The sequence below is a fragment of the Littorina saxatilis genome, linkage group LG2, assembly GCF_037325665.1.
Source record: "Littorina saxatilis isolate snail1 linkage group LG2, US_GU_Lsax_2.0, whole genome shotgun sequence".
Lineage (NCBI taxonomy): Eukaryota > Metazoa > Mollusca > Gastropoda > Littorinimorpha > Littorinidae > Littorina > Littorina saxatilis.
In genome coordinates, this window is record NC_090246.1 from 55,068,087 (window position 1) to 55,093,820 (window position 25,734).

The 25,734-nt window shown below is 38.0% G+C and overlaps 2 protein-coding genes across 2 annotated transcripts in view; both read right to left on the reverse strand.

Moving 5' to 3' along the window:
- The window catches only part of LOC138959289 (uncharacterized), a 56,252-nt gene extending 50,777 nt beyond the window's left edge, over nt 1–5,475 (reverse strand). Inside the window, exons 1-2 of the mRNA XM_070330698.1 lie at nt 5,115–5,475; nt 185–3,930 (exon numbers count right to left, since the gene is read on the reverse strand). Coding sequence (XP_070186799.1) covers nt 185–478 — 294 coding nt within the window. The 5' untranslated portion in view covers nt 479–3,930; nt 5,115–5,475. The remainder of the gene's footprint in view (nt 1–184; nt 3,931–5,114) is intronic.
- A 147-nt stretch (nt 5,476–5,622) lies between these two features.
- Nucleotides 5,623–23,955, reverse strand: LOC138959290 (uncharacterized). Its single transcript, XM_070330699.1, has 5 exons — nt 23,750–23,955; nt 18,076–18,109; nt 15,355–15,513; nt 11,031–11,143; nt 5,623–6,181 (listed from the first exon to the last, which is right to left on the reverse strand). The coding sequence occupies exons 1-5, from the start codon at nt 23,840–23,842 to the stop codon at nt 5,996–5,998; spliced, it is 585 nt and encodes a 194-aa protein (XP_070186800.1). The 5' UTR covers nt 23,843–23,955; the 3' UTR covers nt 5,623–5,995.
- Nucleotides 23,956–25,734: the final 1,779 nt, after the last annotated feature.

The following is a 25,734-nucleotide window of genomic DNA, read 5'->3' on the forward strand; positions in this document are numbered from 1 at the left end:
GGATCTGTTGTGATGTAAAATAATATCTGACATGGAGAAACAAATATTAATAAAATCACCCCAAATAACTTAACTCCTTTATGCTTATAGTGTTAAACTTTTATGGTAATGTTAAAAAATAATGTTGGTATGTGTGGTCTTACAATATCATTAAGAAATTTGTAAAATAGCTACATGTACTTACTGGTCTGATGTAAGTGGTCTTATCCGAAACTCGGTTCTGATCATCCACCAGCTGGATGAGGTACTCGGTGAAACTTGCATTGTCTGCCCAAGATAGTTTCTCTGGAAATCCAAACTTGACTTCAACCGTAGACTCTGCTGAATGTGGCTGTGCTATGATCCAAGTTGTCCAGTCCGCCGAATAAACAACTGGAATCTCATTAACATCTGGTTCAAGAAAAAATTCATAGTAAGCAAAGGAAAAAGATAAACACACATACACATACAATGCATACACATACATACACACAAACATTTACAATTCTTTCCAGATCTATTTCGTTGTTAAAATTTTCATTTTCATTTCTTTATTTTGACTTTTTAAACGGTGTTGTTATTGTTGACAAATCTGTCCATGAATCCACTTTGACAAGAATGAAAGAATACATATTCACAGAAGCAAGTATTACCTAGTACAACACTTCACTTCAAATTGTACGCAGTGTTTCCAAAACAAAATTTCAATTTTATGACTGTATTTTTGTTTTTAATGTTCATAGTATACTTTTTCAACATAAACAGTCCAAACACAAATCAAGCTCTAAATGATTGACTGTAGAACATTAATGTAATTAACACACAGGAGCTACAAATCTTCTAGAGCTCTAGAAACAGCTCAGCAAACACTTTATTACATCGCTTTAAGGGGGGACAGGGTAGGCAAGCACTTTTTTTTTTTATTTTGGAAACAGCTTGCTGCTTGTTTGATTTTTGCAAGCAGAATAACCTAATTAAGGGAAACCATTTTAAATTTTGAGTGAAAAGCAATTTTTGGGGGTTTTATTCACCAAAATGTGAGAAAAACGTTATAAAATGTGCTTTTTTTTAAAATGTTGCAGTTTGTGAACCAGTGCATGTTTTGATCCAATTTTTCTTCTTTGCAGCAATATGTGTGTGTTTAATAATTCTGTGTATCGAAAAGCATTTCTAAGCAATATATTATTTTAATTTAGCATTTTCAGTTACCGGTTCAGTTCTGAAAAGAAAAATACATGAAATCCTAACTGTCAGACTCATAAAAACCCAACCAATGCACTGAACTCTTATTCCATACACAGAACTGATGCTGTACAACTCATAAACAACATATACAAAAACTGAACAAATCCATCAAGCCTTTCAAAAGTTGCAACATTTTAATTGTAGCGTTTTGTCTGAAAATTACATTCAGAGAAAACAGCATTTTAAAGATTTGAACCAGTACATAAAAAAACCAGTAGCACAGTGCACCCTGAATTCATATGTTTTTATCAGAATGACCACTTTACTATGTAGGGAAAAGGATTTGACAATCAAATTATCAGGATTTTTTTTATATACATCATATGAAAACAGCCATCTTTGTTTGTACCGATATGAAAACATGAATCAGAACCAAACTGTCAGACTCATAAAAACCCAACCAATGCACTTAACTCTTATTCCATACACAAAACTGACGCTTTACAAATCATAAACAACATAAACAACAAGTCGCGTAAGGCGAAAATACAATATTTAGTCAAGTAGCTGTCGAACTCACAGAATGAAACTGAACGCAATGCAACGCAGCAAGACCGTATACTCGTGGTCCACCGCTCACGGCATTGGCAGTGAAATTGACAAGAAGAGCGGGGTAGTGGTTACGCTATGCTGCATAGCACGCTTTTCTGTACCTCTCTTCGTTTTAACTTTCTGAGCGTGTTTTTAATCCAAACATATCATATCTATATATTTTTGGAATCAGGAACCGACAAGGAATAAGATGAAAGTGTTTTTAAATTGATTTCGAAAAAAAAATTTTGATAATAATTTTTATATATTTAATTTTCAGAGCTTGTTTTTAATCCGAATATAACATATTTATATGTTTTTGGAATCAGCAAATGGTGGAGAATACGGTAAACGTAAATTTGGATCGTTTTATAAATTTTTATTTTTTTTTACAATTTTCCGATTTTTAATGACCAAAGTCATTAATTAATTTTTAAGCCACCAAGCTGAAATGCAATACCGAACCCCGGGCTTCGTCGAAGAGTACTTGACCAAAATTTCAACCAATTTGGTTGAAAAATGAGGGCGTGACAGTGCCGCCTCAACTTTCACGAAAAGCCGGATATGACGTCATCAAAGACATTTATCAAAAAAATGAAAAAAACGTTCGGGGATTTCATACCCAGGAACTCTCATGTCAAATTTCATAAAGATCGGTCCAGTAGTTTAGTCTGAATCGCTCTACACACACACACACACAGACACACACACACACGCACACACACACGCACACACGCACATACACCACGACCCTCGTTTCGATTCCCCCTCGATGTTAAAATATTTAGTCAAAACTTGACTAAATATAAAAATGAAACAAATCCATCAAGCCATTCAAAAGTTGCAACATTTTAATTACAGATGTTTGTCTGAAAATTACATTCAGAGAAAACAGCATTTGAAAGATTCCAACCAGTACCTCAAACTAGTAGCACAGTGCAACCTGAATTGATATGTTTTTATAAGAATAACCACTTTACTATGATGGGGAAATGATTTGACGATCAAATTATCCAGACTTTTTTTAAAAAATCATTTGAAAACTCATCTATGTTAGTGCAGATATGAATCAAAACGAAACTGTCGGACTCATAAAAACACAAGGAATCCACTGTATTCTTATTCCATGCACAGAAATGGTGCTTCACAAATCATAAACAACATATACAAAATTGGAACAAATCCATCTTGCCATTCAATAGTTACAACATTTTAATTACCACATTTTGTCTCAAATTACATGTAGAGAAAACAGCATGTAAAAGAGTCTCACTAGTACCCCGGTAAACTAGTACCACAGTAGAGCTTGAATTAATGGGGTGTTTTTTTTAACCAGAATAACACTTTAACTATGAAGGGAAAATGATTTGATAATCAAATTATCAGATTTTTTTGATTTAAAAAAAAATCATATGAAAACATTAAAAAAGTCAATTATCTGTGTTTGTGCTGATATGAAAATATTGATCAGAACCAAACTGTCAGACTCATAAAAACCCAACGGATGCACTGATTTCTTATTCCATTGCATAGAAATGATGCTTCACAAATCATCAACAACATTACATAATTATATATACACAAATGGAACAATTAAGCTATCAAGCCATTCAAAAGTTGCAACATTTTAATTACAGTATTTCTGTGCTCAATCCTAACACTGCAGCAAATTTCTGTAAAGCTGAATGTCCCTTTCCATGTACCAACATGGTCATACGCGGATTATTTAAAATGCAACTTTACCACCCGAAGCGTTGCAAACACCGGGAGAAGAGTAAACAACTGCAGACTTGAATGGACACTCATATGCACTCCAGATGCAGGGCCTGTGCAAATCCTTGGGCTGATGCATCACCTTCTTTCATAATCAGACTGCTATCAGACAAGCATTCAGTACAGGATATAAACCTTTCAGCAATAGATTGAGCTGATCAATGTTGACATAAGCCCAACACATGTCAGCGGAGTGACGTTGCACAGTACCAGTATCCATATCTGCTTGTGATGGGTCAGAAGATGGCAAAGTATCTGTATCTTCTTATGGTTGGTCAGAAGATGGCAAAGCTGATGTTTCTGCTGTGGAAGAGGGTAGTTCCGGTTTAGCAAACTTTTCCATCAGGTCAATCTTTCTCCTCGCTGCCACCACAGGAGGACTGGCTCTCCCCTTGCTCCAACCTAATAAATACACAAACACTGATTTAATATTTGATACAACTGTCCATGGTTTTTGTTTGTAATAAGCTGCAAATTTTAAGACTCAATATAAACGTCAACAAGTGCTTGTACTTTATTTTGCAAATGACCATGTTACATGGGGTGTACCTCAACTTTTTGGCTAGGCTGGTAAATCAGAAATCCCAATCAGCCCCCAACCACTGAACCAGGCGGGTTTTCTTACAACCACCTCAGCGGCTCGTACCCACATGTCGGTTGACGAACACACACACACACACACACACACAAAAGACATTCATTAATTGGCCCCTATCACAAAATGTACATGTCAAGTTTACTATGGGATTTGAGTAACCACACAATCACATACACACAGGAACTAATACTGAAACTAGCTGAATTATTTTCTTTCTTTCTTTCTTTCTTTTCATATTTTTCTTTTAAAATTAATTTATTTCATCACACTTGCTATGTATTTGCTTGTTTCTTGTCTGTTGTCTGTTTTGTGTGTGTGTTCTGTGTGTGTGTATACATTTTCAGATTTCCTAAACCTAGCACTGTTTGCAGGTGATCTTTATGCTTTTGATTCATGAGTTGCATCCCCAGTCCTTTAGTTTAACTCTTTTTTTTTCTTTGGTGAAGTAAATTGGATCTATTTTTTTTATTCCTTAGTTAATGGAAAAGATTTGACAACAATATTGCTGTCAATGATAGGTTGGTCAGCCATGCTGGTGTAAACCAATCCTTTAGAATTAGAGAACGCTCTCTAGTAGGGTACTTATTTTCCTACGGTCAATGACCAGAAACAGAAACTGTGTCAGTCGTACATCGCTCAGATGCTGCTTCTCAGTTTGACCCCAGACAAAGAATACTGATGACATGTTACACCATAGTAAGCTCTCAAGGACTGGCCAGCGAAGAACAATAAAATAGGGGTTGTGAAGACGATATCACAGAGATGATCGAGGGAGGGAGGGGGGGGGTGGGGGGGGGGGGGGGGGGGGATGCGGCGGCGGCATGGTCAGTAAATTGGATCAAGAAACCCGCAAAATACTTCAGACACAAACTGTTTATCATTTACCTGCAAACCCTAACACATTCTTACAACAACAACAACATAACGATGTGCAATAAATCACGTTGTCAAACAAACAAGATCGAAAAGAGAAAGAAGCAAAACCCACCTCGTCGAGTCAAGAATCTTAGAATGTCGTCTGCTTAAATACGATCATGTTGGTTCATTTCGGAGTGTTGTTACTTCCTTCTACTGTTCGCTGCTGCTGGTTCATCTTTCTCTGATATTTCTTGCCACTATGCCGAACATTTCCAATGTTAGGGTTGTTCTCCGCAGCTCAAAACTTTGAAAAATGCTGCTGAATCGGTGAAAACGTCATGGATTTGTTGACACCGGGGGACTGATAAGTTGTCTACTGCGCTTGCGCCAAATGCCTTTGACCTACATATATTTGCATATATTAATTCCGGGGTTTCGGTTGGAACGGATTCTCTCTCTTTGTGCCTATGTCAACGGAAATTCCCCAACGGTGATGACGTCATCTTGAAGAACGGAAATTTCCACACAGTTTGAACAGCGAAGGGTCATGTCATGTGCGCACATTTACCAGCACGGAGTATCCAAAGTTGACCATTTTTTCGATTTTTTTGATAAAACACAGACAAAAACAACAAATCATCGGTTTGAAAATGGTTTTATTTACATGAATACATGTCTAAAATGACAAAAGCAGATTATTGAATGCATTCCAGGATGTTCAAAGGTGTGAAAAATGCAACAACCCCAAAAAGGTGTATGAGACCAAAAATAACTCATTTTGCCTACCCGGTCTGCCCTTAATTATAAAGGTCCTCTTTTATGTGATTTTTTGTTGTTGTAACTGGCTTGCATCTGGAGTTTGCATGGCAACCTTCACAAATACTATTAACATCTTTTACCTCGATCACCTGACGAAACAATGTCACTTTCATTGTATTAAAAAAAAACCCACCTAGATTTAAATAAATAAAATAAAAATAAATGAAAATCTTCATTCTTAGTAGACAAAAATCAACAAGACACACACAGGAAAATAATATGCATGGGCATACCTCGAAGCGCCAGAATGGAGACGACGTATCTTTCATACAGTCCTTCTTCATACTCCTCAGCTGTGGGAGGCGGAAGACTGAGGAGGTCGACCATGTAGGTTTCCGCAGTTTGTAAAGGAAAGATAGAGTAAACAAACCTCAGGCTCTGCAAACAGACAATCAACCATTATTGGGAAAATCATGAAAAAGTGCAATAATGACCATCCTTCAACTATCATTATCTGTGACTAAACTGTTCCTGTGGTGTACAGTGGAGTCCGGGTACAACGAATCTCAAGGGAGATGCATTTTAGTTCGTTATATCAGTAATTCGCTGTAGAGTTTTCAACCTCACGAGAGGGGTGACCACACCACCCCCTCCCCCATACACTCACACAGAGACACACAAACAACAGGATTGAGTCTATGCTAACCACTTCTTGTGGCTACTAAACAATAACAACAAACTCCTAATATTTCTTTAAACGCTCTGTAAAAAATGATTTGTATGAATGGTGTTGAAAAGAAGAGATAAAATAAATCCTCAAGGCAGTGACTGCACTCACCATGCACTGACATACGAAAGCAGCCACACAAACACAGCACAGAGGCACATGTGCAGATGCTTTGCGAGAATAACCTTGAAAACCAGTTTGAATAAAGCATAGAGCTGCATGTCATAATCAAGTTATTTATTTTCTTTTTGTCTGGCTTTATTGACTGCATGCCGATCTTGTGGCAGTGACTTTTCACTCTTCAGTCGGAAATACACTAAACACAACACCGCTCTCACTCTCCCTCGCTGCCTACCCTAAAGCCGTGACAACTTATGCTTGGAAACTGTGTGGAAGAGTGCACCTCTCTATTTCTCTCCAATGATCTTCCTGCTGACAGTGACACCAGACACCCCACTGAGTTTAGCCAGCAATCCCCCTCTCTCTCTCTCCCTTCCCCCAGCCATATATGAAAGGAGAACCACCTCTCATAGCTAAAACTAGGTCAATGACCCCTGGGAAGAAGGTCGCTGAGTGTCTATAAACAAGGCCACCCAGCTGCCCTGTGATCTCGCCGCACAGGCAGATCGTTGTAGCCTTGTGACTTTTAGAGACAAAGCGGCTCTGGGGCGATGAAAACGTGTTTGTGCCCGATGTGTACTGGTGTGTACTGAGCAGTCATAGCTTAGCAGCTGATTGGAATAGTGAAAACACAGTGGCTGTGGCTGTTCCGTGCACCTCCCGCGGTTTGTTCAGAGTTCGCTCATCACGCGATGTGCACTTGTGTTTGTGTATTTTTGTCTTTGGAGACAATTATTGACATTAGTTCGTTGTAGCCTTGTGACTTTTAGAGACAAAACGGCTCTGGGGCGATGAAAACGTGTTTGTTATAAGAGGGGTTCGTTATGCAAATGAGTTCAAAAGGTTCGTTGTAGTCGGAAAGTAACAAGTAAGAAATAGAAGGCTGTCTGCCGGGAAATCAATGGCAGTTCGTTAAAAGCGGGATTTTGTTATACCCAGGTTCGTTATAGCTGGACTCCACTGTAAGTTAATTCTCTGACAAAAACAACAACAAACAAAACACCATATAATGTTTATTTTTATTTTGTTAAAGCAAGTGATACAGTCATACCTGTGATGTGTGGCCCCTCTGATAAGAGGAGACCTCCTTTAAAAAGGACATCTGTTGTTGTACCTTCAATTATTATCTCTACCAAAATATTCCTGTCATGACAGGCCACCTACAATGTAGGGACACTTTTGGATGGTGTCCTTTCATCACATGTACCACTGTAGGAGTTTGGAGTCAAGGCTGTAAATAACTTGTGATTTTATGTGATGTGACTCTATCTACTGTATAGTTAATATTTTGTGCATGACAAGCACCTGTCAACCTCAGCTGACACTGTTACTATAGAAGGGGATAGTGATGAAAGCAGTCACCTGCCAACCCTTGTGAAGCCTCAAGAGTAGCAATTTATACTTTTTTGGAATTTTCAGCGTAGCAAATGGTGTTAGAGAGTAGCATTTTCCACCATTAAATTCCAACATCCGATTTATGCAATCTTGCACAAGAATGAACTTTTTTAATAAAGTTTTATGAGAATGCAGGAACATAAAATGCTAATATTATAGTATCTGCAGTGCCTCTTTTCAGTTAAGACAATGTGTTATGACCCATTTTGTGACCGCTACAGGGAGTGGGAAGCAGAAATGAGTACCAGGACTCACAAAAAGGAGGGAACAGTTGCATGTTTGTGCTTATTTTTATGAAGCGTAGCAATCTTTAGCTTGGCGTAGCAATTGCGCTTAAAACGTAGCGTACTACACTGAAATCGTAGCAGTTGGCAGCCCTGTGAAAGCGACGAACAAATTTGTTCAGCTTCTAATGATCTGGAAAAAACTGCAACAAAATGAATGCACTGACTTAGCGCGTGACAGTTTCCAAGAATCGATTGACGTTCGGCACAAGTGGATGAAATACTACAAGTTCCCATCACTGTTCCTTGGCTCTATCGACGCCAGTTTTTAACCGTTCGCTTCTCTTTATATGATAAACCGTCCATAGATCGTCGTTCTCCGGAACTAACTCCTTAGTAGGTCATCGAGAATTTTGGGTAGGAAAATCCTTTCATGCATTGACGTCAGCGCCTTTCGGCGATTGGTCAATGCACTTCATAGCAATAATGTTGGTCACGCTTAAAATTATCGCTACTTGATTTTGCTTCTTCTTCTGAGGTCCCGGTTTCGATCTGCTTCGACGGCAAATTTATTTTTATTTTTTTCTGAACTTGTAATTCTTGTATTTTATTCATTTGCTTCATTCCAAACGTTTTGGATGATGTAATGAATCCAAATAATCAAAAAGTTGCATAATTATTGAGTACTTCCAGCGGGACACTGATTTCCCCAGAATTTCCCATTATATTTTTTTTTTAGTAACCTCGGCTTTGGTGAAAATGTAATGCCCTATAGGTAACACCGCAACTATATGTAATGATGAGAACAAGAAAACATACAAATCACAAATACAAACGAGGAAACCGACTAGTCAACAAATGCTTGATCACGAACCCAGGCACGTGGAAGGTATGGTTGCAGTTCTCAAGTATTAGTTTTCACACATTTAGGTCGTAAGCCTCCGTGGCGGGGTGGTAATACGTTTGCGTATTTTTTTCTTTATGATTTATCCTAAACGTTTTGAGTCGTGTATTGAAAATCGAATATAATGCATGAGTGCCCTTGAACAGCTTTCCCACAATCCCGTATTCTATTTCTAGTACGGGATATCCCCAAGGAAAGGTCAAAGGGCATATGTGGACTGCTGGTAATAGTAGTAAAGTACTTCTAGTACAGTGGTACCTCTCTATACCACCCCTCTCTTTTACGGGTCACTCAATAAAACGACCGACTTTTCTCCGACGGGTTTTTTCTCCTTCTTTGTCTTAGTATTTGTCACCTCCATATTAAGTCCCCCTCTCTAATACGACATATGACCATCCAAACGTGGACTTATAATGGCTTTTCCCAAAATTATCACGGGGTTGGTTTACTCTGACTTATATCTCCAGTCGAGTGAGTAAGCGATACGGACACAAACACGTGCTGAAATCCTGTCCGTGTACATCACTTCGGCACGCTAACGGCTGAAGCCATGGTTTTTCGTTTCTATTTCAGGTCATTACTTTGTTTTGAATAGATAAAGGTCATTCGCCAGATGTCTGCTTCATTTTGCAAAGAACTGTGCAGGAACTCCTACCTTTTAAACACGCAAAGTTACAGAAACGTTATGAAAGCAATCCGATCATCAAACCAAAACCGAAAGTTGTGGTGACGTCATGTCATTTTGCGATGTACGTATGCAAAGCGTGTGTAACATTTTCGGTCTAGCTAACAATGGCGGCCGACGAACTTGGGTTTTGAAATCTGGAATTGTTTCCCCGATCCGTGACCGAATGACGCGATATACAACCACGTGTTCGTTTGAATCAATAAATTCTTCTCAGAATCCCGTCAGTGAAGTTTGAAGGTGAGTAGTGGAGTACGTCTCCTAAATTACTCAACTCTGTGGACAGTCCGTAGTGCAGTTGTCCCCAATTTGAATGAGTGAGTCAAGTTTCATCGTGAAAACTGACGCTTTTGGCAACAATTTTACATCAGTTTCAACACACTGCCACGGTTCTTATTCGTTTTGTTTCTTGCGTTTGGGACACTTTTCTTTGTTTTCAACCAAATCGTTGCTGGGTATCGTATGACTATGATTAGTAGCTGGTATCGACATCGATGTGCATGTTTTGGGACCGCATGCTTTCGTTCGACCTCAGTTTGTTTATTTCAAACCTTAACCCACGAGTAGTTACGGGGCTTGATTAAACAAGCAAGAAAACTGTGTGGGTAATTAATTGAATTAGAAAACAGGTTACCATAATCGTTTAAGGAAAGAATAACATTACTTTGTGGGCGGAATCAATCAAAACGCCAATGTCATTCCGGATCATTGACAGACCCGGACATAACAAAACCATCCTCCATAATACGACCCCTCCATAATACGACCGAATTTCGGTTACATTTTCAAAGTCGTTATAGAGAGGTACCACTGAATAATAGACTTCTGCGTTCGGTTGATGTGTTCGCAAAAACAAACATGCAAGCTATAAAAAAATAGTTTGCTGGATTGGTTGCATACATTAATGCACTTACGCCAATCACAGCGTGGTAATCAAACTCGGCTTGGCGCATGCTTTCCCTTTGCTCATTCTGAATGTAACTGTGATGTAAAGTGTGCATAAGGTGGCGCAGTGGTACGTATGCTCAGTGCGCCCTTTGACGCGCTGGGGGGAATTCCAATGGGACATTTTCAGATTGCATTTGTAAACCAAACCCTGAATGTGCGTCTTAAATCGTTAACAGGCAGATTGGCGTCTACGACAGTTTTTCATTTTAATGTAATCATTTTGATGGACAATAAAGTGCTGCTATTCTTACTGTTATAAAAATGCAAACATCTTCGATACTCACTGTACTTTTTGACATGTCAAATGCTGTTAAGTCAAACAGCCTACAGATAACGTTGCCACTTCCCACAGGCTGCATTCGCAGGTAAAATCCTTTGATGTGTTGACGGCTAATCTCTGCAATAGACCACCAGCATTTTTGCATAAAAGAATAGCACTTCACCAATTACACACACTGAATTACACTAAAAGTCAAAGAAAAAGTTCACCCCACCCTTGGTTCAATATGGTCAGGGCTCAGAAATGGCGTCGAACTCCACCCTTACCCCATTCAAACGCCCCACACGCTCAGTTATGGTTTATTCTACCTTTGAAAGTACTGACACTGGGTGCAGATATGAATAAAATTACTATTCTGGTAGAAACCGAAAGGTTTGATGACTTTGTTTTCGAGCAAGGCGCAATCGTACAGTGAATTTACATCGATTTTCGGGCCGGAAGTTGGGACACTTTTTTACTTGGTGTCGAAACGTCGTATTTGCGCGTCCTACACACACTGCTTGGATAAAAACTTGATGGAGATGGAAAGAGAAGGTGTTGGTTATTGTTTACATACTGCACGATAACCTGTACCTCACCCCAACAGTCGGCTGAGATCAAGTATAGACTCCAACGGCCAGTGTGTTACTTTTCGTGTTAGGAGTCACGTAGGCAGTTTTGGCTTTTGCCGCGCTTTTAATAATGATGACAGACGTTGAACTAAGCGATAAACTTGGACAAGAAAGAACAATCTACTACTAAAAAAAAAAATATGCACAAACACAGAAGACAAAGCAATGAAAATAAGTCTTAAGTTCGTTGTTGTGTACTATCGTGTTACCGCGAAAAGTAACAACGTAAATCAAAGTTATTTATCGACATGTTCCTCCGGTGGAAACAACTGTTCTATTGTCTGCTACAAAGTTGCATTCACTGTCTCGAACTCAGAACTCAGTGTGGCATGGAGGACATCGAAGATAACGGCCAAGTTAAGAACCACTGGTTTTCGTTGTCTGTAACACACTCACCTGCAGTTTGAAACACTGTTATTTTCACTAAATAACAACTTTCTTCCTTTGTTTTCATCTGAAAGTTAGAAGTGTTATTGTGATTTGTTTTGATAAAATTTGCATTTTTTAGGACAAAGATTTTTCTTTATTTTGATTTTTAAAGACATCTGTTTGAGACGATTCAACCAATTTCCCAAGTTATTCAGCTTTCATGTCATTGCATGTGTTTTTTTCTGGCCTTTTCTATTGTCTTTCCATACAGTTCACCTTGTGCTTTGTTTTCATGCCATTTTAATGAAATGAATGACAGGTAAAAGAAAGATATGGTTTTTTATGTGGTGTGTGTTACTCACACCACTCGCACATCGTGAGAGGTAACACACTCAAATAGTTTGTACAGTTATCTTGAAAATTATTTAAATCTTGCTGGAACAAAGTAAGGAATGAATCAAGTAAACAGAAAATGATGTCTGCGTTTATTGTTTTGAATTGGAGTTTTTTTTTTAGGAACAGTGTTGAGTGCGTTACACACACTAAAACATCACAGGCACAATTGTGTTAAGTAACCTACTCCCAATACCTTGTCTCAGGATAAACAATATGTTTTTTTTATTACCCCTTCAATTTACTAGAGAAATATAAATGTTGAAGTGAAAACTTTTCAATATTCTTATTAGCATTTTTGTAATTAATGGCTGTTGGTGTATAAGTGTGTTACTTCTATATATATATACGACTAGTGTCTGTCTGTCTGTCTGTCTGTTTGTTCGCGATGCACGGCCAAAGTTCTCGGTGGATCTTTTTCAAATTTGGACACCGTATTCAGCTACACCCCGGACACAACCTCATCGATGAGATATTTCAACACGTGCTCTCAAGCGCGCAGCGCTGTGCGCGCTGAACCGATTTTGTTTTTTGTTGTTGTCGGGATCCACTACCAGTAACTCTTCCTTATCTTCTCCAGTGTTTTCAGCCGCGATTATCTCCCTTCCTCCGTGTGGCGTCAATCCATATTCCCGTTACTACGTTACTATTTTTAGAAGGTCACTGCACGTTACTATTTTTAGAAGGTCTCCAGTGTTTTGCGCATCTATCTCCTTTCCTTCGTGCGCCGTCAAAGCCGGCGTACACCCGGCAGAGCCGGGTCCCAGGTGCAGCCTGGTATTCGGCACTACTTCTTGCCGGCGAAGCCGCTACCCGGCGAAGCGGGTAATCATCTAGTACACCAATATGTCAGCTGCAAAGTTAGTGTTAGTAACTCACTCAGTTCTGAAAGTAGGAAAAACGTGTACTAGAGTACCATATCAATTAATCATCACTGAAGTGTGTGTTGTTAAATGCATATTAACCTGACTTTGACATTTTTTCATGATGTATTCAAGTTTTACTTTTGTTATGGTGAGTTTTTGTTGGTGCTTGTAACACACTCAGATATATTTCTTTTCAAAACAGAATATAATTGCAACGAAAATCAAACTTACTATGACAAGAAAGTCTTCATTTACCCAGGACAGAACTGAAACAGTGCCCCAACAATTTTTCGTTTTTTGTGTGAGTGTGTTACATTAACTCTGTAAATTTACAGCACTGCCCCCTCCTCCCCCCCCCCCCCCCCCCATCCCTTTTATCCCTCTCTTGTAAGACCTGATTTTGTGTCATATAGACTTGGTTGTCTTTACAGGGTGCTTCACTGTACCTTGTCAGGTTTTCTCAAGGAGCACAGACACTCTACTTTTTTTTATGGCATGTTTCCTTGTGTGGTCATCAGTGCTATTAAGGGTTTGTTCACTTTCCCAACTTGTGTTTCTGAGCCACGTGCTATATTTCCTTATTTCTGTGTTCAGTAAACCTACTTTTTGATAAAGCAATCATATCTTTACACAACCAATAGGTGTTGGAGTTGTATTTGAGGCCTACAATTAAATTTGCTTAAAGCAAGCCATGCAAACAAGACTGCAACTATGAAAACGACAAAAATTGGTGTTGTGTAACAAACTCAGAGACACTTTCTTTGCTGATATGAATGTACCAGCATGCTGAATGTGTCAACAATAGTTTCAATAGTTGTGTAGCAACCATGGTGTCATTCTTACAATTAATTTCACAATTAACTGAATGCACTGAATAGGGACAACGTTTTGTTCATGTTATGACAGTGTTTTGTAACACACTCATTGGCGAATAAACAGCATTTTTCTTGATAACTTCAAAATCCGCCTTCAACCTGAAGATTTTTTGTTGGGTTTATCAAGTTTTTTTGTACAGTGTATTGTTTTCATTACCAAGTGGATGGATATATGCTTTATACCCTACAAAATAATGTGAAGTAACACTTTTTTGGTGAAATGTAACACACTCAGTGTCAAAAGTGAGAAAATCTTCTCTATATTGTGAATTGGAGCATGGTAGAAGTCATAATACATCATTGTTAGGTTGTTATGGTTTTGCTCTTTCATTTTTCATTCTTTTGCATGCATTTTTCATGTGAATATCTTGACAGTGTCCTAAAGTTTGATTTTTTTGGTGAAATGTAACACATTCATTGGAAACTTTTAGGAATGGCTTGACAGATAACTGATAATGGGAATAACTGGTCCGGTATCATTGATGCATTTCAACTCTTTACTATTATGTACTTGTTTCTCTTCCCATTACATGTATTTCTAAGGTTTTGTGTGTAAAATAAATAGGAATTTTGCAGTTTTGAATGTCTGTGTTGTGAGACACAGAAAGTTGATTTTTGTTTGAATACATGTTCACATCTTGTTCTGATTTGATTTTGTTTGCAGACTGTCCGTATAAAGTGTGTGGAACTAAGAATAGATTGACTGCTGAAACAGTAATCTTTTCAGTTCTTTGAGTACTTGTTTGATCGTTGTTTTGTTTATTGGTGTTCCTGTAACACACACACATTCCTAGGGTACCTAGATATGCATATTATTGCTGTCGGGGAATGCCACTTTTCACAAATGAAGATCAAGGTAGATACTAAATAATGCAGTTAACTTTTATTGTGTAATAGGTTTACTGTTAACTGTGTATTAGAAAACAATGTGTGACACTGTGTTATGTAACACACTCCAGTTAAAATTTTAAATGCAATTCATTCCGCAGTAATTGATGAAAATACATTGTTACTGCCCAGACACAACTAAACACATAAACAGTTTTGCTGGACCCCAAAATGGAAAGTAATCCAAGAGTTTGTATTTGTGACTCAAGTGTCCCACAAATTCGACACCTTTTCTGAGCCATGACCATATTGTGCAACAACATCAGCTGCCTTAAAGCAAAATGTGCTATGTCGACAAGTTAAAATGATGAGCTGGGGAAACTCACTATCAATTGGCACTTTCCATTCATATTTCACTCCTGAAGCTTCAAAGTTAAGGAAGTTTGCTCTATATGGTGCTGCTTGAAAATCACGAGGCTTTGACACTGACGCCTCAGCTGACAGGTTGGCAGGAAAGCTGTCATGGTCAGGACCGTTTGCACAATCTGAAACAGAATACAAATCATATATGGTCACGGCTCAGAAATGGCGTCGAACTCCACCCTTACCCCATTCAAACGCCCCACACGCTCAGTTATGGTTTATTCTACCTTTGAAAGTACTGACACTCAGGGTGCAGATATGAATAAAATTACTATTCTGGTAGAAACCGAAAGGTTTGATGACTTTGTTTTCGAGCAAGGCGCAATAGTACAGTGAATTTACATCGATTTTCGGGCCGGAAGTTGGGACACTTTTTTACTTGGTGTCGAAACGTCGTATTTGCGCGTCCTACACACACTGCTTAGATAAGAACTTGATGGAGATGGAAAGAGAAGGTGTTAGTTATTGTTTACATACTGCACGATAACCAGTACCTCACCCCAACAGTCGGCTGAGATCAAGTTTAGAACCAACGGCCAGTGTGTTACTTTTCGTGTTAGGAGTCACGTAGGCAGTTTTGGCTTTTGCCGCGCTTTTAATAATGATGACAGACGTTGAACTAAGCGATAAACTTGGACAATCTACTACTAAAAAAAAAAAATATGCACAAACACAGAAGACAAAGCAATGAAAATAAGTCTTAAGTTCGTTGTTGTGTACTATCGTGTTACCGCGAAAAGTAACAACGTAAATCAAAGTTATTTATCGACATGTTCCTGACTTCCTCCGGTGGAAACAACTGTTCTATCGTCTGCTACAAAGTTGCATTCACTGTCTCGAACTCAGAGTGGCATGGAGGACATCGAAGATAACGGCCAAGGTAAGAACCACTGGTTTTTCGTTGTCTGTAACACACTCACCTGCAGTTTGAAACACTGTTATTTTCACTAATTAAAAACTTACTTCCTTTTTTTTTCATCTGAAAATTAGAAGTGTTATTGTGATTTGTTTTGATAAAATTTGCATTTTTTAGGACAAAGATTTTTCTTTATTTTGATTCTTTAAAGACATCTGTTTGAGACGATTCAACCAATTTCCCAAGTTATTCAGCTTTCATGTCATTGCATGTGTTATTTCTGGCCTTTTCTATTGTCTTTCCATACAGTTCCAAACTCATTCATTAGTGTTTAAGCCACCAAGCTGAAATACAATACCAAAGTCCGGCATTCGTCGAAGATTGCTTTGCCAAAATGTCAATCTATTTGATTGAAAAATGAGGGTGACAGTGCCGCCTCAACATTTACAAAAAGCCGGATATGACGTCATCAAAGGTATTTATCGAAAAAATGGAAAAAACTCCGGGGATATCATTCCCAGGAACTCTCATTTCAAATTTCATAAAGATCGGTCCAGTAGTTTAGTCTGAATCGCTCTACACACACACAAACAGACACCACGACCCTCGTCTCGATTCCCCCTCTATGTTAAAACATTTTAGTCAAAACTTGACTAAATGTAAAAAGGTTATAACTTTTGAAGTGTATCATTATGTTTTATTGACTGTTACTTTGCGGAGACTGAGTATGCATTGCTTCTGGAGATCAGATCTGAAGTGCACGAGAAAGTTAATACATGTACCACCCAAAAGGGATCGAGCCAGCCGCGCCGCCGGATAGGTTGAAATCACACACACTGACCTCAGTTTCAACCCATATAAATATGAACACGCGGCTGGCTCCCATTGGGGGTGGTTATTTTCTTGTGCACCTCAGCCCTGACCACCACTTCCTCCATCCACTCTCCGGGAGTGTCACACATTACAGTGTTCTTACTTCTAGATGGTCGAACGTGTTGCAAAGACCTGTACGTACGTGTACGTGTAGATAAGACCTGAACGTGTAGTGTAAATATTGCGTCACCCATGACTCACTTTTTTCTCCAATGTTCCAAATGCATACCGTTGTTTTGCTCCCACCAAGACTGCAGATCTTCGCAAACGCGTGACGTAAAACCTAGATTTGATGACGCTACACGTACACGTCCTGATAAGTGCTGGTCCACAAGAGTTGAAACAATTTTTCCTCTTGATCATACTCAAAGTCAAAGTTGATGATTAATGAGATGAGGATGTTTGTTTTCATTTTAACATCAGAATGATGTCATTGACATTGATTTTTCTTTTGGTTTGAAACTTTGTGATGCTGTAGCTCTTGATCTATGCTCACTCACTGACTCAGTCACTGTCAACCACTGTCCCAGAACTGCTGCACCTGCAGTGTTGGTCTGAGGTTAGCATATATAACCTGTGGGCCTTAAAAGTTAAAGTTGGGAAATGTATAACTTATTCTGACTGACTAAAGCCATGGGATCCCAGCCTTATCCCATCAGAAAGTTCTATGTTTAGCAATTAACTTTCTCTCTGGGTAGGAGTTGACTGCATGGAGCAATAAAAACCCATGTGTTTCTAATAAAATTTGAACCCCAACCTTCTGGCCCACAACCACAAAAAGTACTGATACTGTGATAGCAGGGACCAGTCACATATATATATATATATATAATAATATATACATATATATATTACTTTTTAGAAGCTTCACACATTTTTCACAAACACTAATCAACACACGCAACTAGACATACATTGAAGAAAAAACACACAAGTGATCAATACATGTACTCACAGTCAGTTCCGAACAGCGTACAGTTAACATTTTTCTGAAAACAAACAAACACATTTTTTTTAATGCATTATTAGTATTACTTATTTTGGCCCACACACAACCGTTAACTCACAAAAGTTGCTTTATATGACAGCTAATACTGTCATTACATTTGAGCAGTTTTGGCCCAGTCTTTCTGGCGCAAACAAAAAACAAGTCGCGTAAGGCGAAAATACAATATTTAGTCAAGTAGCTGCCATTTTTCAGCAAGACCGTATACTCGTAGCATCGTCAGTCCACCGCTCATGGCAAAGGCAGTGAAATTGACAAGAAGAGCGGGGTAGTAGTTGCGCTAAGAAGGATAGCACGCTTTTCTGTACCTCTCTTTGTTTTAACTTTCTGAGCGTGTTTTTAATCCAAACATATCATATCTATATGTTTTTGGAATCAGGAACCGACAAGGAATAAGATGAAAGTGTTTTTAAATTGATTTGGACAATTTAATTTTGATAATAATTTTTATATATTTAATTTTCAGAGCTTGTTTTGAATCCGAATATAACATATTTATATGTTTTTGGAATCAGAAAATGATGGAGATTAAGATAAACGTAAATTTGGATCGTTTTATAAATTTTTATTTTTTTTTACAATTTTCCGATTTTTAATGACCAAAGTCATTAATTAATTTTTAAGCCACCAAGCTGAAATGCAATACCGAACCCCGGGCTTCGTCGAAGATTACTTGACCAAAATTTCAACCAATTTGGTTGAAAAATGAGGGCGTGACAGTGCCGCCTCAACTTTCACGAAAAGCCGGATATGACGTCATCAAAGACATTTATCAAAAAAATGAAAAAAACGTTCGGGCATTTCATACCCAGGAACTCTCATGTCAAATTTCGTAAAGATCGGTCCAGTAGTTTAGTCTGAATCGCTCTACACACACACACACACAGACAGACGCACATACACCATACCCTCGTTTCGATTCCCCCTCGATGTTAAAATATTTAGTCAAAACTTGACTAAATATAACAAGTCGCGTAAGGCGAAAATTATACAATATTTAGTCAAGTAGCTGTCGAACTCACAGAATGAAACTGAACGCAACGCAACGCAGCAAGACCGTATACTCGTAGCATCGTCACTCCACCGCCCGTGGCAAAGGCAGTGCACGTGGAATTGACAAGAAGAGCGGGGTATTCGTTGCGCTGAGAAGGATAGCACGCTTTTCTGTACCTCTCTTCGTTTTAACTTTCTGAGCGTGTTTTTAATCCAAACATATCATATCTATATATTTTTGGAATCAGGAACCGACAAGGAATAAGATGAAAGTGTTTTTAAATTGATTTCGAAACAAAAATTTTGATAATAATTTTTATATATTTAATTTTCAGAGCTTGTTTTTAATCCGAATATAACATATTTATATGTTTTTTGAATCAGCAAATGATGGAGAATAAGATAAACGTAAATTTGGATCGTTTTATAAATTTTTATTTTTTTTTACAATTTTCCGATTTTTAATGACCAAAGTCATTAATTAATTTTTAAGCCACCAAGCTGAAATGCAATACCGAACCCCGGGCTTTGTCGAAGAGTACTTGACCAAAATTTCAACCAATTTGGTTGAAAAATGAGGGCGTGACAGTGCCGCCTCAACTTTCACGAAAAGCCGGATATGACGTCATCAAAGACATTTATCAAACAAGAAGAGCAAACGCTCGATCGAGTCACTTTCGCAGTTCTGAATATTATATGAGGCATCAGATGGACAGGAAGAAATTGCTATTCACAACACAATGAGTCACGTTCACATAAAATTTGAGCCCGGTCACTTTTATAGTTTCCGAGAAAAGCCCAACGTTAAGTTGTATGTTGCCGAACAGAAAAGGCTAGTTATCTCCCTTGTTTTTCTGATAACGTTCGTAAAAGGCTACAGATGTAAATACTTTGATGTAAAGAATAATCCTACAAAGTTTCAATCACATCCGATGAACTTTGTCAAAGATATAAAATGTCTAATTTTTCCTTTGACGCTGACCTGTGACCTTGAAAAAGGTCAAAGGTCAACGAAACCATCGTTAAAGTGTAGAGGTCATTGGAGGTCACGACTAAACAAAATATGAGCCCGATCGCTTTGATAGTTTCCGAGAAAAGTTTGTCAAAGATATAAAATGTCTAATTTTTCCTTTGACGCTGACCTGTGACCTTGAACAAGGTCAAAGGTCAACGAAACCATCGTTAAAGTGTAGAGGTCATTGGAGGTCACGACTAAACAAAATATGAGCCCGATCGCTTTGATAGTTTCCGAGAAAAGTCCAACGTTAAGGTGGTGTCTACAGACGGACGGCCGGCCGGACAGACTAACACTGACCGATTACATAGAGTCACTTTTTCTCAAGTGACTCAAAAAATGAAAAAAACGTTCGGGGATTTCATACCCAGGAACTCTCATGTCAAATTTCATAAAGATCGGTCCAGTAGTTTAGTCTGAATCGCTCTACACACACACACACACACACACACACACAGACACACACACGCACACACACACGCACATACACCACGACCCTCGTTTCGATTCCCCCTCGATGTTAAAATATTTAGTCAAAACTTGACTAAATATAATGAATAGCTTAATCTGATCTCAAAGTTTATATATATATACATATGTGTGTTCCCTACTAATAATTAGGCAAAAAAAAAAAAATTGTCTGTTTAGGGTAACATGACCAAAAAAAGTAGGGTCGGTAGGTAGGTAAAGTTTTTTTGTTTTTTTTGGTTTTTTTTTGTGTAAATGCTATGTTGGCTGAACATTCACTTCTTATATTTGATGAATACATGTTTCAAAACTAACGTATAAATAAAACAGAGAGAAAGGGAGAGAAAGAAACGCCAAATGTCTCTTTTTAGCATTTTTACCTCTTTTTTTTTTTTTTTTTTTTTGAAATCAAAAAAAAGTTTTTGGGTCGGCGCCAAATCGATAGGGTCGGTCGGGTTACCCTAAACAGACAATTTTTTTTTTTTGGCCTTATTAATATGGACCACCTTTAACAAACAGAGGAAAAGAATAAAACTAGTTATTCACTTTCAGTCAAGCATTATGAATAAGATTTATAAGCTTGCTGAAAATAACGTAGAATTCAAGAATTCCAAAAAAGATATCAAACAGTCATCTTGACTTACATGAAATTGAAAGTTGATTACTCCATTTATATTTTCTCTCTACTTTTTATGTTTCTTTATAATTATAATTATAGTTTTATGTTGTGCTTCAATTTCAAATAATCTTCTCATCAAACCAAAACAAATAAATCTGATGCAATATATATATAATATATTTGAATCAATCTGACATGTAAAATGAGTTGTGTCATGTTATTTTAGACTTAGAGTACAATGGTCTTTTTGCAATGATTCTCCAAGACCTCTTTATGGGTCCATATATATTACTTATTAGGCGCCCAGGCTCCTCATAAGGTATATGGACCAATTGTGATTGTTTCTGTATTTGATTTTTTCTGAATGTTTATCAAACCTAATTCGCTCTAATTTGACAACAACTACCATGGTACAATGAAACTTCTTTGCAAGAAAACAAACTATAGTTATCAGCATGAAAGAACAAGTCGCGTAAGACGAAAATACAACATTTAGTCAAGTAGCTGTCGAACTCACAGAATGAAACTGAACGCAATGCCATTTTTCAGCAAGACCGTATACTCGTAGCATCGTCAGTCCACCGCTCATGGCAAAGGCAGTGAAATTGACAAGAAGAGCGGGGTAGTAGTTGCGCTAAGAAGGATAGCACGCTTTTCTGTACCTCTCTTTGTTTTAACTTTCTGAGCGTGTTTTTAATCCAAACATATATATCATATCTATATGTTTTTGGAATCAGGAACCGACAAGGAATAAGATGAAAGTGTTTTTAAATTGATTTCGACAATTTAATTTTGATAATAATTTTTATATATATATATTTAATTTTCAGAGCTTGTTTTTAATCCAAATATAACATATTTATATGTTTTTGGAATCAGCAAATGATGGAGAATAAGATGAATGTAAATTTGGATCGTTTTATAAATTTTTATTTTTTTTTACAATTTTCAGATTTTTAATGACCAAAGTCATTAATTAATTTTTAAGCCACCAAGCTGAAATGCAATACCGAAGTCCGGGCTTCATCGAAGATTACTTGACCAAAATTTCAACCAATTTGGTTGAAAAATGAGGGCGTGACAGTGCCGCCTCAACTTTCACGAAAAGCCGGATATGACGTCATCAAAGACATCAAAAAAATGAAAAAAACGTTCGGGTATTTCATACCCAGAAACTCTCATGTCAAATTTCATAAAGATCGGTCCAGAAGTTTAGTCTGAATCGCTCTACACACACACACAGACACACACACGCACATACACCACGACCCTCGTTTCGATTCCCCCTCGATGTTAAAACATTTAGTCAAAACTTGACTAAATGTAAAAAGTGGTCAATGTTAGACGACCTTGCCCTATAATACTGGTATATATATATATTATCATGTTTGTGTACTTTGCAAGAAAAAACATCGCATACTATTAATGTTTACTTATTTTCAACGCTTACTTCATTAACAATAACATTCTAAAATAAGATGACTCCCAACAATTTCTTATTCCGATTGGCTTTTTGTTTCCTTGTTGTTTGGGCAGAAGATTTTTTTTATAAAAACAATTCATTCAGAATAAAGTTCCTTTAGGCTGCTATTGGAATGTCTGCAGCTCTCCTTCACCGCGTTTCATCATGACAGTAAGGCCAAAAAAAAAATAGGTGTGGTTACGGTAACATAGCCCAAAAAAATAGGGTAGGAAGGTAGGCAATCACTTTTTTTTTTAAACTTTTTTTTCTAATGTGTACAAATTAAACCTACTTGACAGGGAAATAAGTGTGCGACTCGGGCGATTTCGCTTTCATTGCGTTTTCTGCACTCGTTTTTTGTTTTTGTTTTTGTTTTTTTGACAAATGTAATAAAAAGTTATAGGGTCGGCCCCTAAAAATAGGGTAGGTCGGGTTACCGTAACCACACCTATTTTTTTTTTAGGCCAAATGACAGAAACAGTGTATGCACATAATTCACAAGTTATTTATGTTGCGAGAAACTAAATACTGCATTTTATTTTCAATTTCAAATTCAATCAATTTAATGATTTTTGGGAATTCATATTAATTAGGCCTATTAAAATATAATTTTTCTCAGTCTCAAAAATCCAACTGACAGTGACAGGATTTGGTACATTTCGCTTTGGTATCAACTCATCAAAAGACTACAATCTAAGTCACACTTACTGACTAAGTGATTCACATTAAAGTCTACAAACTGTAACTACAAAGCCGCAGCGATCAGCCTACTTTCGACAAGTGGAAACGAGACTGACACTGCCAGTGGCAGTGACAAGTAAACAAAACGAAACAGAACAAAAATAAGTTTATATTCTAGTATGAAGACACTACAAGGCTACTACAGATTATGTTAGACCAAATGGCACGATATGTCTTGCTTAAATCCTCACTGTTATTGTTTCTGATCAACTTAGTGGCTTCAGCCACAATCATGTTCTTCGAAACTTCACGAGTTTTCCTCGAAGTCGGAGCAAGCGCAACAGTTTGATCACTAAAATCAAGTTTGACAACTCGTGTTCCTCACCTGTTCATTCCCATCGAACACTTTAAAATCCCTACAAGTTTGACTGGTCGTCAGGTGTAGTAATCCTAGCAATAACAACACGGAAAGACCCATTCTGACTGGAATAGAAAAAGCAATCCGTGTATGTTCCGGCAACTGCTCTACTCCATGATGTGCGCTACACTGACGGGCTGGATCGTTGAAAATCCGGTTTCTCTTCACTTCCGCCTAAAGTTCGTTCGTGTATGGTTGGCCAAATCGCCCACACTGAGTATATATGTTCTGCGCGTTCTTAGAATCCGGTTTCATTCTAGAATGGACCGGGTCCAGGTTGGAATTCTAACCCTGCGCAAGTACAGGGGTGCCATTCTAGAATGAAACCCTTGTTGCTGGTCCATTCTAGAATCGGCCGTGCGCAAGGTTGGAATTTGGGTCCAAGTTGGAATAGTCATTTCAGTTAGAGGCTATCACACAGCCAAAGCCACAAATGTGGATTTTCTGTTTGTTTTTGTTTTTTGTGTGTTTGGTTGGGTTTTTTTCGGTTTTTTTACACTTTACTCAAAGACATCGTGAATTGGGATTGTGATGTTCTGAAAGTGATTACGATTTTGAGAGACACTCAGCACTGATCGCTACGAACGGAAATTTCCGGACTGACAGTGTTTTGCCGATCTCGCTTGTAACTTTTAATCTTATTCATATACATGAAGAGTTTGAAACGTGGGCATATCACAGTTTGGAAGGTAGGGATTCTGATAGATTAAATAAAAACTGTCAAACTTTTAGGCATGGAATTCCCCTTTGAGAGTATTTGTTGTGGTAGTACTACTACTATGAATTGCTTTCAATGTTTTCCCATAATATTATAAAACCAGACAAAAGTTGTTGTTGATTTCTGTTTTTGTTAATGTCAACTTTTTTTTAAACCTGTGACAACAGCTCTATAACTCACTCTGTCCTTCTGTTGGTCTGTCTGTCTGTCTGTCTGTCTGTCTGTCAAAACAATTGTCAAAAAACCGGACATTTCCGAGAGGGAGACAGCGCTGACATTGCAAGCGGCCGCAACCGGCTCTCATCACAAAAACAACTGTCCTGCAAACATTACCGCCCTGGTAGTCCCCCTTGCTATGGTCTGCCTTTGTTTATTGCGTACTCAGGAGTGTCAACTTTCTTGACATGACATGACATCGCAAGATCGCCAAAGGATTTTTTTCAGGGGTAGACAAATCAGCCCCATTTTATCAAAGGGAAGGTGCAGGTGGAGATAATTCAAGGGAAGACAACTCTGTCTTACCTACAGGTTAAAATTAATATTAAAAGTCCTACGGTTTTGAGCCATTGAGTGTTTGTCCGCTTTCAGTCTTACCTACAAACATTACGGCCCCCTTTATTCACTCTCGCGATGCTTCACGCATGTCAACTTTCCTCACATGACGTGGTTTCATTCTAGAATGGCACCCCTGTACTTGCGCAGGGTTAGAATTCCAACCTGGACCCGGTCCATTCTAGAATGAAACCGGATTCTAACTTCGCGCAGAACATATACATAGAGAATACTACATGGTTTGCTGTGTCGTACCAGATCATTTACACGAGGTGGGTTTTTTTAAAATATTGAACCGCCAGCGAAAGCGAGCTATTCTACTATTTAAACAAGTCGCGTAAGGCGAAAATACAATATTTAGTCAAGTAGCTGTCGAACTCACAGAATGAAACTGAACGCAATGCCATTTTTCAGCAAGACCGTATACTCGTAGCATCGTCAGTCCACCGCTCATGGCAAAGGCAGTGAAATTGACAAGAAGAGCGGGGTAGTAGTTGCGCTAAGAAGGATAGCACGCTTTTCTGTACCTCTCTTTGTTTTAACTTTCTGAGCGTGTTTTTAATCCAAACATATCATATCTATATGTTTTTGGAATCAGGAACCGACAAGGAATAAGATGAACGTGTTTTTAAATTGATTTGGACAATTTAATTTTGATAATAATTTTTATATATTTAATTTT

Bases quoted from the DNA above. Each gene is read 5' to 3' on its own strand.
- LOC138959290 (XM_070330699.1), bottom strand. From the start codon at position 23,842: ATGGGTCTTTCCGTGTTGTTATTGCTAGGATTACTACACCTGACGACC. The intron at 15,514-18,075 runs GTGAGTACATGT...ATTCTGTTTCAG, and splicing joins TACGCTGTTCGGAACTGACT to ATTGTGCAAACGGTCCTGAC. The intron at 11,144-15,354 runs GTGAGTTTCCCC...GGTCTATTGCAG, and splicing joins ATGGAAAGTGCCAATTGATA to AGATTAGCCGTCAACACATC.